We start from the raw sequence: 14,548 nt of genomic DNA, 5'->3' as shown, positions 1-14,548 counted from the left end.
CCCGCCCCCACCCCGCCTCTTCCCGCCGCAGGTCCCGCCCCCACCTCGCCTCTTCCCGCCCCCACCTCGCCTCTTCCTGCCCCCACCCCGCCGTCGGTCCGTCTGGTACCGCGGAGGGGCCGGTCAGTCCTGTCCGTCGGGCCGTCTGGTACCACGGAGGGGCCGGTCAGTCCTGTCCGTCGGGCCGTCTGGTACCGCGGAGGGGCCGGTCAGTCCTGTCCGTCGGTCCGTCTGGTACCGCGGAGGGGCCGGTCTGTGCACGGTCTAGGCCTGGGATACTCGGCTACACCCTCCCACTGGGGACGGAGCCCGCTGAGTGGCCTGCGTGAGTCTGCAGGCTGTAAATGGTTACGTCCTCCTTGGCGTTTTCCACAGAACTGGTCCCACTGCGCGTTTCTGGCCTCCATTACCTTGGCCTTCGCCCAGCCCCGAATCTCATGCTGGAGCCTGTGAGAATAACTCAGACGTGACGTGACGGGTTTCACTCCAACTTCCCAGGTCCCCTGTGGCCGGAGAGCCCGCCGGGCCAGGGCCGTGCGCGGGGAGGGGGCGAGAACCGGGGAGCCTGAGTGAGCGTTACGGCGCGGTGCCTCGCTGAGAGCTGCCGGCGTTGCATTGCGCAGTGTGGGACCCTGCTTGTCGGGGCTGTGTCTAGGGCCAGAAGCAGGCAGTGCTAGTGGAGCAGCTGCAGGGAGAGCTCACGTCCCGCGAGCGAGCCCACCAGACAGAGCTGGAGCAGCTGCGGGCCAAGCTGCAGCACCTGCAGCAGGAGCTGGACGTCTGCAAAGGGAAGAACCAAGATAATCTGAGCCACCTGCAGCAGCGGGAGTCCACGATGGAGAGGCAGAGCTCGGACCTGGAGTTCCTGCTGCAGCAATGCCAGACGCTGAAGGAGGAGGTACGGCTCCTGGGAGGGTCGCCCCCTCTCAGCAGGCAGCCCAGAGCTGAGCCCTCCTTCACTCCCAGCATGTCCCATCAGCCCCCGCTGGGGCTGGGCCACCGCCCGGGCGTGGAGCAGGGAGGGCGAGAGTCTCGCGTCAGGCACCGTCAGGGCCCCCTTGTCGTGGGTCCACAGGCAGGGAAGGGGCTGGTTCTGGTTAGCAGCAGCCCTGGCCAGTGTAACTAGCTTGTGCTAGGAGCACCCTCCCACTCCCAAGCCCCAGCCCTTTGCTCAGCTGACAGCCGTGTATTGCCACAGGGGGTCGGCACCCACAGCAGGGTCCCGGTGCCACTGCGCATGGGGAGCGGCAGCACCTGGCCAGTCTGAGAACAGATCGGGGGGGGAAGGGGCGGGGGAGTGACAAGGAGGACGTCCCCTGCCAGGGAGCCAGGCCCAGCTGGGGGGGAGACGCTCTGGGGAGGAGCCGAGCCCTCTTGCTTGGGAGATTTGAGACTAGACCAGTAAGGACCAGTCCTGCCCAAGCCAGGGGATGGACTGGACTGGACCTGTCCATCTCTGACTGGCCTTTGGGCCTGAGCCCTGCCTGGCCCTCGCCGCACTGCCAACACGCGCAGCGGGGCCAAGGCCGGCAGGCGGCTCCCCTGTGCTGTCGCACTCCCAGGTGTTGTACTACGAAGAGGTGGTGCAGAAGCAGGAACGGGAGCTCTGCCTGCAGCAGGAGCAGCTCCGAGAGGCGCAGGAGCACCTGGCCATGGCCAAGAGCAAGAGCAGTTCCACCGAGAGCAGCCTGGATCTGTACAAGAAGAAGTACCAGGCCGCCTTGAACCGAGCTGGCGAGCTGGAGGGCAGGGTGCAGAGCCTGGAGGAGGAGCTCCGGGACATGAGCAGCCAGGTGGGCCTGCGCCTCGCATTAGAAACGAGCTGGCGGCGCTTTCCCTTGGTGCCTTTGCCTCCTGTGGCACTGGAGGGGTTTGGGCATCTGGGCCTGGCCATGCTAGCAGGAGCCCCGCAGCCCAGCTGTGCCAGCAGGTTCCCCACAGGCCCCAGGCTGCACAGGCCCCAGGGCTTGTCTGGGCTGAGAGGTTTCCTGTGGTCGCCCTCCCGGGCTTTCTCCAGCTCAGCTGCTGGGGTGGGGGCTGGAGCGAACAATGCCAGCGGAGTCTGCCCTGGCGCTCCGGGCTCTGGAGGGGCTGCACCATGCTCCCGACGCCTGGGATCGGAGGGGAACCATCCTGGTGCAGGGGCCACGAGAAGGCCGTTAGCGCTGCTCTCCCGTGGTTTGTGACCGGGCTGGCGGTGCCGAGCGTGCGACACGAGACTTCCAGCTCTGCTGGAAGCAGAGAAGCACTGCCCAGCACTGGCCTGGGGCAGAACCGTTGGGAAAGCGCCCGGTGACAGTCGGCGGGTTGGACACCTGCTCTGCCCCGGTGTCGGGCTGTGCAGACTCAGGCACAAGGCTCTCCATGGTGCTCAGTGGCCTCTGGCTGCCTCTGCTCTCCTCCCTGGGAGCCTCGTGGAGTGGGCAGCTGGCCTCCTCCCCTGTCATTCTCAATCCTTCCCTTGGAAGGGAGCCAGGCCGCAGGCAGGGCAGCTGGCCCAGCCCCCACCCCTGATCAGCCCCGCGGGCTGGGCCGGTCCTGCTGGCTGGCCCCTCTGAGAGCTGCTCCTCGTCCCTGCGGCAGATGCGGGAGTGCGATGACACCATCATCAGCCTGTGCAGCAAGCAGCTGGTTCTGCAGCAGGAGATGACGAGCAGGAGGAACCAGACGGCCGTGGAGCAGCTGACTCAAGAACTTCATGCCACGCAGGAGGAGCTGTCCAGGAGCCTTCAGCACGCCCACCAGCGTGAGCAGAGCCTCCAGGGCCTCCGAGAGCAGCTGGCTGCCACTCAGACCAAGGTGAGCCAAGAGAAGTGGGGCAGCTGGCCTGGCTCTCTCCCTCCCGGTGCGCTGCCTGTCCCTGGGTCAGCCCGGGCAACCTGGGGCAGGGCCTGTGTGCAGGGCTGGCCTGTTGTCAGTGCTTTAGAGAACATCACCTGCACGCCAGCATTCACACCCGCTCCCCTGCCCACTCACAGTCACACCCCACCGCACGTGGACACGCTTACCCTTTACACGTTCACACACCGTCCCTTCAGATTGCCACAGCATGCTCTGGTGGAGTAGTGCGGGACGCAGCACATCTCTGTTGGGACAAGGGACACCAGTGCTCTGGAATCTGCACTGGCCCCAGCTGGAAACACAAGTCACGTTGGGTACCTGTCCCCTTCCGGGGAGCAGTCCAGACCGGCGAGGGGCTGTCACCACCTGCCCTGCGACCTGGGGTGCCTCACAACACTTTGCTGCTGTAGCTCCCAGCATGGGCAGCTCACAACCAGCCAGACAGACAGCGGGTCACCCCTGAGTGTCTGTCTGTGTGTAGCCACAGCCCTGGGCCAGCCCCTCTGAGCCCAGCAGCCTGTCAGCCACAAAGCAGCCACACTCTGGCTTCCAGCAGCCTTGGTTACTACCCGCAGGGTGATCCCAGCACATTCCCAGTCCTGAATTTTCCCCAAAAACGTGTGTTCTGCACAGTCCAGTTCAGGGATTAGAGGAGCTTTTACCCTCAAAAGGGAAACAGTTTGTGACTTTAACAATTCAATTTAAACAAGTTTAAATTTAACTACAAAGAGGTAGATCTGAAGTGAGTACAAGTATAAGCTATTAAAGTCAGCAATGGTTACAAGAGAAATAAACACAAAACACTTCCTAGTAACTAACTAGACTTGGTTCAAGATCAAATCTTTCCACATGTTCCTAGCAACTGGGCTGACCAAATGCTCAGGTCAGGATCCCCCCGCAGTGTCCAAAGGCTGAGGCAGTAACCAGCTCTCAATCCCCTCCTGCGTCTCTGCCAGCCCCTGGCTGCAGACAGGGAAGAACAAGAGCAGCTTGCAGAGAAGAAACGGCCACTGGAGCCCCCAGGGCAATGCCCTGGGTTTCCCAGAGACCCATCAGGTGAGGGGTCCTTATCCACATCTCCTCCCGCAAAGACACTGGTGACAGACTCATCCAGAATCAGGTGCCGCACACACCTGAACCGACTCCAGACACCAGGGACTTTGCCTCCAAAGGACGTGGCTCTTCACCATAAACGTACTCGTGAGCCGGTTCACTTGCATGGGATCCCAACCTGTCCCACTGTCCTCCCCAGAGCAGCGGCTCAGAGCCAGCACAGCTGCAATGTTCTCTACAGTTGTACCCAACAAGGCAGCATCTGCCCGTCACCCCTAGGCTGGGAGCATGCAAGGGAGGGAGGACGTGATGTCAACAACAGAGGATAAGCCCAGCGGCTGCCAGCTGTTCTTCATCTTCCAGGAGTCAGCAACAACCTGGCAGACGTCATGTACAGACAATCCACCAACCATGCGTGGTCCCTGACCAGCTCCATCATCCAATCAATATGTCACTGCGGGGAGGGAATCCCATTATAGACCCACTTACCACCAAGGATTATACGACGTGTCCAGCCTTTTGTGCCAGGAGACAAACCTAGGGGCATTACACACTTTCCTCCTACTATGGAGGAGGGCTCCTGAGTGCACTGATTGCCAAGCGTGCCATGCAAGGCCTAGCAGGATGCTGACAGATCTCCGAACGTGTGTCCCAGCGCCCATGTCACTTCCGGGTGCTCCAGACAGAGTAGTGCGGACCCAAGGGCAGGCACTCCACCCAGACCCGACGTTGCTCCATCTGACAGCCTGGGGGTGGCTGGCAGCTCGCCAGCGGCAGCTCCCTGCAGGTACAAGACCCTGCTGCTCAGTGGGATGCTCCATGAGGAAGATTTACTCTGCCAATGGAAAAGGGGTTCACAGTGAGCCAGGGCAGGCCCCTGCATCCCAAACCCTCCACTAGACCTGGACGCCCCTTCAGTGCCCTCAAAGTGCACCTGGCAGCACTCCCGCCCCCTGCAGGCGGGGCCAGGCCTCCCCCCCACGCTGCCCAGATGGCGGATGGGGTGAGTGTGTGCTGACCACTGGGGAGAGAGCGTCTGACATGGGATTGCCCTTAACTTGATGGAGCCGCTCGCCAGGGGCTTGTCACACCAGCTCATGCTCCACATGGCCTTGTTAGTCGCTAGCCCACCAGCCAGAAGGGCCAGCAAACAGCTCTGTGGCTGCTCTGCCTTACCCAGCACCCATGGGCCCAAGGCTATGGTGAGCCTCACCGCACGGGTCGTCCCCCAGCTGTGTCACGCTGTCACGTCAGCCAGGCCACTATGTTCCCACATCCATTTCTCCGCTGGAGCCACCGGGGCCTGATTATCCTACCTTGGCAGGGCTAAGCCTTTCCCGCCGGCTCCCCAGTCCTGTGCTTTGAAGGCTCACGCCAGCTCCCCCCAGAGACTTTCAAAATGGATGATGCCGCATACATCAGCCTGCTACCATATGGCGATGGACCGCCCCCTCCGACCAGCACAGCTCACGCCACCAGAGCACAAGCTGCATCCGCCGCATGCCCCAGGAGCAGCCCCGTGTCGGCTGCTGAGCGGTGGAAGCCCGGCTGTGCCCTGAGCCGGCCGCAGGATGCGACCCCATTCGGTAGGGCAGCCGCGCACTCAGGCCTCCTCAGGCCCATGCTTGTCAGTCCCCACCCGGAAATGAACTGGTGACTTGCCCTGTGTGGCCCCCACGACCCGCTCGCTGGGCCTGCCTTTCCAGAGTCCTCCAGAGCTGGGGGTCGGCGTGAGCAAGGGAGGGCTGGGTGCAGCTGCTCTGCTCTCTAGCTCGTCAGGCAGGCAAGAGGGGCCATGAACGGCCCAGGCCCAGCCCCGCCGCTGGTCTCGCCCACGTGGGAGCCATGCAGCCAGCATGGCTGGCAGAGCTGCAGTTCTGTAGGGCAAGGAACTGTTCGCTCTGCGGCCGATTATCCAGGCTGACCTGGGTACCAGGAGTGTCACCTGGTTACCCCCACGGTCAGACCCACTTGTGTGGCCGAGGCCTCTTGCAGAGAGGTGTCCGTATCAGCTTTGGTGAAGCCCCACGTCCCGTGGCGGGTTGTTCTGCCCACCCTGTAACGGTTTGTGTTCAGCTGAGCGGGTCTGCCTTTAACGCCCAGCCCTTGGGTCGAATCTTGCAGGCCTGGTATTGGCTCCTCGTAATCACGTCACCTCTCAGTCTCCCGTGGAGATGAGCGACAGATCGAGCTCATGAAGCGTCAGGCCAGGCCTTGTCTCCCGCCCTCGAATCGTCCCTACAGCCTCTCACAACATGCGCAGCAGCCCTGGCGCCGGTCTTCTAGTACCCCCCCGGCATTCCCAGGCTTCCCGCGCCACCCTCCCACCAGGGTACCGAGGGCTGGGTGGCACCTCGCTACCACCTGTCCTTAGCATGAGGGAGCCTCGTCTGTGCCTGGCAGGGGCCAGCTCCCCAACTGCACCAGCCCTCCCTTCCCAGCCTACACAGGCTGCGCTGTCCCTCTGCCCCCAAGGCCTGTGAGCCCCACACCCCCCACGCGTGTCCAGCACCTGACCCTTGCAGCGTCCCACAGTACGGGACCCCTCCCCCCCTCCCCGAGCAGCTTTGCCGCCGGGTTACCGCGCTGCTTCGCCCTCACCACTTCCCTGGGGGGATTGTGACAAGGGGCCGTTCTTTACCCACGAGCAGCGAGTCCCATGTCAGCAAGTCGCCATATAGGAACATGGTTACATGTACAGCAAAACTGTGGTAGGACTTGGCGCACCCCTACACCTGGCTCCCTGCGCTTACCCTGCGTGATGGCCAGGGGGTGGCGCTGCCGCTCCTGAGACACCAGGTTAATTCTTTGAGCCGCATCCTTGCTAGGTGTGCCTTGCGCCGATTTCTGTGAGCGCTTGTCAGCTTTGCAGGCTTGAGCCGCAGCAGCCCCATATGCAAATATCCGTCCCGTGTAAGACACGCAATACACAGTGGTCAGCAACTCCTCCCCTGCCTGACCAGAGCCCGGGTAGCATGATGGGTGCGTGGCGTACCGCATACAGCGTACGAACACCTGTCTCAGGCTCACGCTGTCACGCCAACCTCACAGCTGTACGCATGGCACAGGGACCTCTGGGTGTTCCCGGCTGTTGGGGGAGGCCTCACATGCTGTGCTTTGGCAAACTAGTCTATAGACTCAGCCCCTGGGGAGTCCAGTAAACCCTCTGCACCCTGCTGCCCAGGGGCTCTCTGGGGCCCGGCCCACTGGTGTCCTGCTGCCTGTGGTTTCAGTGCTTGGCAGACGAAGAGACTCTGGTGAACATGCAGACGGAGTTTGCCTCCTACACAGCCACTCACAGTCACGCCAACGCCAGCTACGAGAGCCAAGCCGCCATGGCAGAGAAACTCCAGCAGGTAGGACCAGCCCCCCCCATACTGCTGTCGGCAGGGAGTGCCGCGCGGCACTGAGCGGCCAGCGCCTGCCCTGCCCCGCCCCAGCGCCCTGCGACTGCTCTAGGGCCAGCCAGGCCTGGCAGCTGGCTGGCTGCCCACGGCAGTGACTGAGCTGTGCTGCTGTGTTGTGTCTAGCAGCTGAGCCACGCCGACGAGGAACGCGCCAAGCACAGCCAGCGGGCCGAGGAGTACCAGTGCCTGGTGCAGGACTTGAAGCTGGAGCTGGTGCGAGTGGCTGAGCAGAAGAACAGCGCCATGAAAGGTAGAGCAAGAGGCGGCCGCTCCTCCTGCCAGCCAGGGCCCCTGCGGGAAAGCCGCTGCCCCAGCCACGTCAGCACTGCCCATCAGCGTGAGACTCAGCGCCACGGGCCTGACCTCAGGGAGCTGCTCAGGCCGTGGGCTACGCACCAGGCGTCTGCGCCAGCTGCGACCACGAGGAGCCCTGGTGGGTGGTGTGGGTGGTGGGGGGGTGGGGGCTAGGCCTGCTTTGCCTTCCTTGCTGAGCCTGTGGGGAGCCCGGAGTCCTGGCTGCTGGGCAAGGATTGTACCATCAGCCTGGGGCGGAGCTGCAGCCAGGTGCTGGCCTGGGGCACACAGTGCGGGCGTCTGTGCCCAGCCCCGTGTCGCGCTGCACACAGGGTGCAGCAGGGCTGGAGCTGCCCCCGCCGGCTCCTGCTGGCAGCGTGGCCGTGGCGGTGGGGGGCTAGCGGCCTGAGCACCCCGGCTGCACTGCGGTTACTGGCGTGTGTGCAGAGCTGCGAGGCACAGCTCCGGCGGAGACGCCCGACAGCAGCCAGCGGCTCAGGGCGTCGGCAGGAGGCAGGAGCTGGCACTAGCCTGGCGCTGCTTTTTCAGCTCTCGGGAAGCTGGAGCTGGAGGTGCAGAGCCTGAGGCAGGGGACAGCTGCTGAGGGGGAGCGGAAGCAGCTGGAGGTGGCCAAGCTGCAGCAGCTGATCCAGCCCCTGGAGTGCAAGCTGCAGGAGAGCCGCCGGCTGTGTGCGCAGAAGGAGCAGGTGAGCCCAGGAGACGGGGACCCAGAGGAGGGACAAGCCAGGGGCCCTGGGCCAAGGCGCCTTCGCAGCAGGAGCAGCTCCAGCCTCCCCGCAGGTCGCAGGCAGCTGCGGCAGCACCTGTGGGGCCATGGGGAGGGGCCGGGGGGCAGGGTCCAGCCTGCGGGTGGCGTGGCCCCGGGGCAGTGTCTGGCAGTGCTGCGGTCTCTCTTGGCACAGCTCCTGCAGAGGAGGGATGAACAGCTCCGCCAGGCGCAGGCTGCCGTGCGGCAGGCGCGCAGTGCCCTGCAGGAGAGGGGGCTGGAGGTGGAGAAGCAGCGCGCAGAGGCCAGGAGCCTGGACGTGCGCCTGCAGCAGGCCCAGCGGGAGAGGGAGCAGAGCCAGGCGGCCAGCGCCAGTCTGCAGGAGGAGATCCAGCGGCTGAGACAGCGCCTGCAGGACAGCCAGCAGCAGCAGCAGGCGGCCGGTGAGCGAGGCAGTCGCACCCTCGGCCCCACCGGCTCCAGGCTCGCGTGGCTGGGGGAAGGCGGGCGAGACACGGTGCCTGCCTGGGGCATCCCCCAGAGAGACCCTCCACCTCCCGAATCCTGGCAGGTGCCTGTCCCTGCGCCACAGGCCCGGGCTGTTCCCGCTTGGAATCTGCCAGCTGCAGGGGGGGGGTGCCCACGTACCCCCCCCCCCCGGGTGAGCCCCCGTACAGGGAGAGCTGACCCTGGTGGATGGCAGACGGCGGAGCCTGCCCGTGCCAGGCATCTCAGAACCCAGACACCCAGGTGATGGGCTCCAGCTGCCCACGAGGCGCAGGCCTCAGCTCGGGTCTGTGTCAAGGGCGGCGCACCGGGCAGGCTCAGGAGCCGGGATTCTCCTTCCTGCAGCCCGGCCTGGGGGCGCAGCGGCTGGGTGAGCGCGTCCCTCCCTGTCTCTGGCAGCTCAGCAGCTGGTGCAGCAGGAGGAGCGGCTGCTGCTGGCCCAGAGCAGCCTGCAGAACACGCAGGAGCAGCTGAGCGAGCGCGTGGCCGAGGGGGTCCGGCTGGAGCAGGCCAGCCGCAGGCTGGAGGCCGAGCACCGGGTGCTGCAGGAGCAGCTGTCCAGCAGCACGGATGAGGTGGAGCAGAGCAGGTGGGACGAGCCCAGCAAGGGGCACAGGATGTTGGCACCTGCCCGTGCCAGGCTCCATGTCCCAGAGCAGCGCCAGGCAGCACTCAGAGCTGTGGCTGTGGGGCAGGGAGACCCGGGGCAGAGCCACTCCGGGTGGGAAGGGGCCGGGGGCAGAGCCAGGGTTGATTTCTGTGAGCCTGGCGCGTGGGGCGTCGGGCTGGGGTCCTAGGGCTCCTGGGCAGGAGGAGCAGAGGCTGGAGCTGCTCTGTCTTGGGCCTCGCCCGCAGGAAGCTGCTGGAGCACCTGAAGGCGGAGCTGAGCGAGTGGCAGCAGAGGCACCAGGTGGCTGTGCAGCAGGGGCTGCAACATCAGCACTCAATGGCCAAGATGGAGCTGAACCTGGGGAGCAGTCAGGAGCAGGCGAAAGCCCTGCAGCAGCAGGTACAGGCCGGGCGTGGCCTCCCCCTGGGGCTGCTCAGGGGGGCCTGGCCCCTGCCTGGGCGCCAGGCAGGCGAGACCGAAAGGGAGCGCCCTGCTTGGGTGGGGGCGGGGGGACAGTCGCCCGCTGGAAGTATCAGCCACGCAGGAAGCGTTGCCTCACCCCAACCAGCAGTGGCCCAGCTTCGCAGCCCATCAACCCCACAGCGCTGCCCAGCCCAGCGTCTCCTCCCTAGGCTCTCCTGCTGCCCTGGCCGGTGCCCCCTGCTCACGTGGGGGAGAGGGCGGCCTGGCCTCGCACCTGCAGCCCCCTGTTCCCTTAGCTCCAGGAGCAGGAATCCACCCAGCAGGCCCTGCGGGAGGAGCTGAGCCAGCTGCAGGGCCGGGAGGACGCGCGCCAGCGGCAGCTGCGGAGAGCCCAGGAGCGGGAGCGCGTGCTGGCCAGCGAGCGCGAGGAGCTGCAGCGAGAGCTCCACAGCAGCGAACAAGCGGTGAGCCCGTGACGGGTCCCAGCAGCGCGGGGGACAAGGCCACGCTGGGGCAGTGGCGGTGGCGGGGAGAGCCGGAGGCTGGCTGGGGCCTGTGTGTGGAGGGGTGAGCGAGCCGGCTTGCTGACAGCCCTGCCGCCGTGCTAGCTGCGGGAGCAGGAGCAGACAAGCCGGGCCCTGCAGTGCAGCCTGGGGCAGTGCTGCGCCCAGCTGGAGAGCACCAGCAGCAGCCTGGGCCAAGCCCAGCAGCGGATACAGCAGCAGGCCGGCCAGGTGAGCGCCCGCCGCACTGTGCCGCACGGGCCAAAAGCCGGCCCAGGCGCTGGTGCCCAGCTGACAGCGCTGTCCCCCCCAGGCCACGCTCCAGGAGTCGGCCCTGGCCCAGCTGCAGGCGGAGCTGGAAGCAGCTCAGGCCAGAGAGCAGCAAAGCGCCCGCGCGCTGACTGCGGCGGAGGAGACCCTCCAGGCGCTGAGGCTGACGACTGCGTCCTGTCAAGAGAAGCAGAGGGAGACGCTGGAGAAGGTAGGGCAGAGCCAGGGCCTGCCAGAGGGACCCCCCCAGCTCCCCTGAGCTGGAGCAGGGTCGGCAGCGTCAGTGCTGACCCCCAGGGGCTGGTGCTGGGAGCACTCGGGTCACCTCGGGCCCCCCCGTTCTCTGTCCCGGTGCCGCGTGGTGTGCGCCTGCTCCGCCCGCCGGCCCCGCCCTGGCCTCCAGCCTGCGGTCCCAGGGAGGGGGGTGTTCACACCAGCCCAGACGGGCGGGTGCCCCACACAGCCCGCCCGGCACCTGCGCTGCCTCGGAGCATGTTACCCTTCGGCACCTCTGGGGAGCAGCCCCTCGCCCCGGCCATCAGCGACCGCGTCCCCAGCATTCCCGCTTTGGTACCAGCTCCCTGCAGTCAGTGCTCCCCCCCAGCCTCAGTGCAGCTTTGGGGGCCTGTGCTGGGCAGGGGTTCAGTAGGGGTCTCAGCCCTCCCCGCCAGGCCTGACCCAGCGTGGCGGCTGCCGCGTGCACAGTTCTCGCTTCGGCTGGAAGGCTGGGGGCTGGGGGTGTCAGTACAGCCCAGCTGTCTGCCCCACGGCCTGCCGCCCCTCCAGAGCGCCCCGCCCCCACTGCCCCGTCCTGTGTGACAGCTCAGTGAGACGGCACAGGACATGGCGGCCCTGCGGGCGGAGCTGGTGCGGACACGGGCCAGGGAAGCCCAGCTGGAGGAGGGGACAGCAGCCTGTGAGGAGCGCACGAGGCGGCTCAACGGGGAGCTGAAGAAGCTGCAGGGTTTCCAGCAGCAGCACGAGCAGGAGGTGAGTGACCCGCGCGCTGCAACCGCCTCCCTGAGCCCCTTCCACCCAGCCCCCACCTGCCACCTGCCGCCCCTCATCCCTGGCAGGTCCAGGCCTTCGAGCAGCAGCTGGGGGAGCGGAGCAGCCAAGTGCAGCACTGGCAGCGGCGGTACCAGGAGAACGCGCAGGCCCTGGCGCAGCGGGACGAGGACCTGGTCGTAGTCAAGGTGGAACTGGCCTCGTTGAAAGAAAAGCTCCATGGTGCCACTGAAGAGGTAAGTGGCTGGGGGGGGCGATGGCGTCTCACGCAGAACCCTGGGGCTGGCACAGTACAGGGCCCTGAATGCTGGCAGGGCAGATGAGGCCGTTCGCTTTGTGGCCCTGAGCCCCAGGCCTGGGGCAACAGGGGCATGGTGCCTTCTTCAGTAGGGCTCACTGACTGGTCAGCGCCTGGGGATCTAGGGGTTGGGCCGTGGGGGGACAGTGTTGTGGGCTTGACCCTCGAGTGGAGCCTTGTTCGCACCCTAACCCCATCCAGACCCGTGTTCCTGGGGAGCAGGCAGGCTGGGAGAATCGGCCCAGCCCCCTGCTCAGAACATGCCCTTCCTTGGCAGAGAGACCGCTTGCAGCAGGACCTCAACCTCTTAAGGCAGAAGTTTGTGGCCTCCAGCAATGAGGTAGGCATAGCCCCCCCGTGAGTGGGTGTTTGCTGCCAGCTGTGAGCCGCTCCCCACCCGAGGGCTCAGGCAACGCGTGGCCTAGGGGCAGGTTATTCCGTAGTTGTCCCTGGTGGGCTCCTGCCCGGTTTGAGCTAGGAGCCTGGCTCAGCTGACCCCGTCTGTGTCCAGCGGCAGCTGTGCAGCACCACGTGACCCAGCCACAGGTGGGCTGGGGGGGGGGGGGGTTCTAGCTTGGCTGCGGGGCTGGTGCTGTCACTTCTCTTGCAGGCAGAGGCGCTGCGCTCCTCCCTGGGGGCTGCACGCTCAGACAGCCGCCGGCTGCACCGCGAGAGCGAGCTGGTGCTGGCCAACGTCAGCCAGTGGGTGAAGGAGCAAAAGTAAGTAAGGGGGCTGGGCCGGAGCTGAAAGGAGCTGCCTTGGGAGTCCCTGCACTACGCCCCCCCCCCCCCCCACACACACACACACACTCCCGCATGAGCAGCCGTGGCATCGGCGTAACAAGGCATCAGGCTGCGTCCCTGCAGCCCGGCACCAGCCATGCTCCTGCCTGTGCGGCATTTCCACCAGTCGCCGGCCACCAGCCCAACAGCTGCCTCCCCCCGTGCCCATCACTGGAGCCCCAGAGACAGGGACTCTGGCTGGGCTCCCACCACTGCATTCAGCCCAGGACCCAGCTGACCCTCCCCTCCGGCCCCGTTTCAGGCAAGCAAATGACAAACTGGGGCACAAGATCCGGGAGCAGATCAAGCACATCGCGCAGCTGACAGGCGAGAAGGAGTAAGTGGGACCAGCGCCTGGCACGGTGCAGACCAGGGCAGGTTCAAGGGCAGCCCTAAGGGATCTGAGACAGGGGGTGGGAGGGGGTCTGTGGCTCTGACCCCGCCCTAGCTGTGAGTGGGGGAAGGGCGCTAGCACCCCCACTGCTTTGCTGGCTCCCACATCCTGGCCCTAGTGACGTTCTGCTGCAGCTGCCCTGGACAGACAGAAGCAGGCGAGCCTGCCCCATCCCCCGCTGCACCCAGGGGTTGGTCCTGGCAGCTGGGACCGCATCCCCGTGCTGGGCGCAGAGCCCGGCCCCAGGATTACACCAGCGCCCTGCAGGCGTGGGGGGCAGCCCACGCACTACGTGCAGCATGTAAACAGAGCTGGCCGTGGGGGCAGGGGAACAACCCAGTCTGAGCTAAGCAACAGAGTCCTGGGGCCCCTTTAAGACTAACAGACGTATTGGAGCATGAGCTTTCGTGGGTGAATGCCCACTTCGTCAGACGCATGCGAACGCTCATGCTCCAATACGTCTGTTAGTCTTAGAGGGGCCCAAGGAGACTCTGTTGCTTTTTACAGATCCAGACTAACACAGCTACACCTCTGGTACTTGACACCAGTCTGAGCTGCATCTGCCCCCTGGGCCATGGCCTGTTCTGCTCACTGTCTCCCTGCCCTTCCCCACAGCCACCTGCAGGAGGTGCTGGCGAGGCTGCAGCAGGAGAACAGGCACCTGAAAGGCGAAGTGGCCGAGCGGCGCATTGAGTGTGAGCGGCTGAAGGTGAGCAGGCGTTAGCAGGGGCTGGGGGGTCCCTGCTGCCAAGAGCTGCTGCTGATTTTGTGTTTCTTGTCCCAGGCTCTGCAGGGCAGCGGCTTAGCTGCGCGGGCCGTGCTTCAGCAGCCATGGCCCCTGCTCCTGGGCGAGGAGTGAGGTCCCTCCCTTCTTCCAGCCTGGCACCTGCACGATGGACCCCGCAAGGACTGTACACGGGGCAGGCACGTCCTCTGCACCTACCTCAGCTACCAGTGCGGGCCCCGGGCCCAGCCTGCACTGTGAAATAAAGCCACGGGCAGAGGCTGTCACTGAGCACCTGTGGTTTGGCCACGTCGGCAGGGGGGCTGCAGCCCCCTCAGCAAACCCTGCTTGCCAGGAACAGCCCATGTATTTCAGCTATTAAAGGTGTTGCTAGTACAGCCCCCAACCCCTATCCAGCGTAGTCACTGGAACAGCTCTGCTCCCTCCTGCCACATCCCATCGCTGGAACGGGGGCGGGCCAGGGACCGCGCGTAGCACCAGCCCTGAGGCAGATTCTCTCCCCCCCCCAGGAGAGGTGCAGCGGCCAAGGCCCAGCCTGCAGCTGTGAACACCAGCCCTTGGCGCAGGCTTGCGGAGCAAGCAGCCCGGCTGAGTACACTGCGATTGCGGTGGCCAAGGCCCTTGCTCTGACGCCAGGCCCCAGCGAGCAGCCGGGCCGAGCCAGCCCAGGGAGAGGATGCCGCAC

The 14,548-nt window shown here is 65.7% G+C and overlaps 1 protein-coding gene across 1 annotated transcript in view; it reads left to right on the top strand.

Moving 5' to 3' along the window:
* The window catches only part of PMFBP1 (polyamine modulated factor 1 binding protein 1), a 244,713-nt gene extending 230,584 nt beyond the window's left edge, over nt 1–14,129 (top strand). Inside the window, exons 19-36 of the mRNA XM_034788878.1 lie at nt 656–898; nt 1,563–1,793; nt 2,584–2,799; nt 7,128–7,250; nt 7,425–7,551; nt 8,145–8,302; nt 8,519–8,765; nt 9,229–9,418; nt 9,685–9,838; nt 10,159–10,326; nt 10,679–10,846; nt 11,458–11,625; nt 11,712–11,879; nt 12,219–12,281; nt 12,552–12,661; nt 12,987–13,061; nt 13,734–13,827; nt 13,903–14,129. Of these exons, the coding sequence (XP_034644769.1) occupies nt 656–898; nt 1,563–1,793; nt 2,584–2,799; nt 7,128–7,250; nt 7,425–7,551; nt 8,145–8,302; nt 8,519–8,765; nt 9,229–9,418; nt 9,685–9,838; nt 10,159–10,326; nt 10,679–10,846; nt 11,458–11,625; nt 11,712–11,879; nt 12,219–12,281; nt 12,552–12,661; nt 12,987–13,061; nt 13,734–13,827; nt 13,903–13,977 (2,778 nt within the window). The 3' untranslated portion in view covers nt 13,978–14,129. The remainder of the gene's footprint in view (nt 1–655; nt 899–1,562; nt 1,794–2,583; nt 2,800–7,127; nt 7,251–7,424; nt 7,552–8,144; nt 8,303–8,518; nt 8,766–9,228; nt 9,419–9,684; nt 9,839–10,158; nt 10,327–10,678; nt 10,847–11,457; nt 11,626–11,711; nt 11,880–12,218; nt 12,282–12,551; nt 12,662–12,986; nt 13,062–13,733; nt 13,828–13,902) is intronic.
* The last annotated feature ends 419 nt before the right edge of the window (nt 14,130–14,548 follow it).

This window comes from Trachemys scripta, chromosome 13 (assembly GCF_013100865.1).
Source record: "Trachemys scripta elegans isolate TJP31775 chromosome 13, CAS_Tse_1.0, whole genome shotgun sequence".
In the NCBI taxonomy this organism is placed as follows: domain Eukaryota; kingdom Metazoa; phylum Chordata; order Testudines; family Emydidae; genus Trachemys; species Trachemys scripta.
Note: the sequence above shows the minus strand (reverse complement) of the source record. Positions and strands in the feature narration are given on the sequence as shown.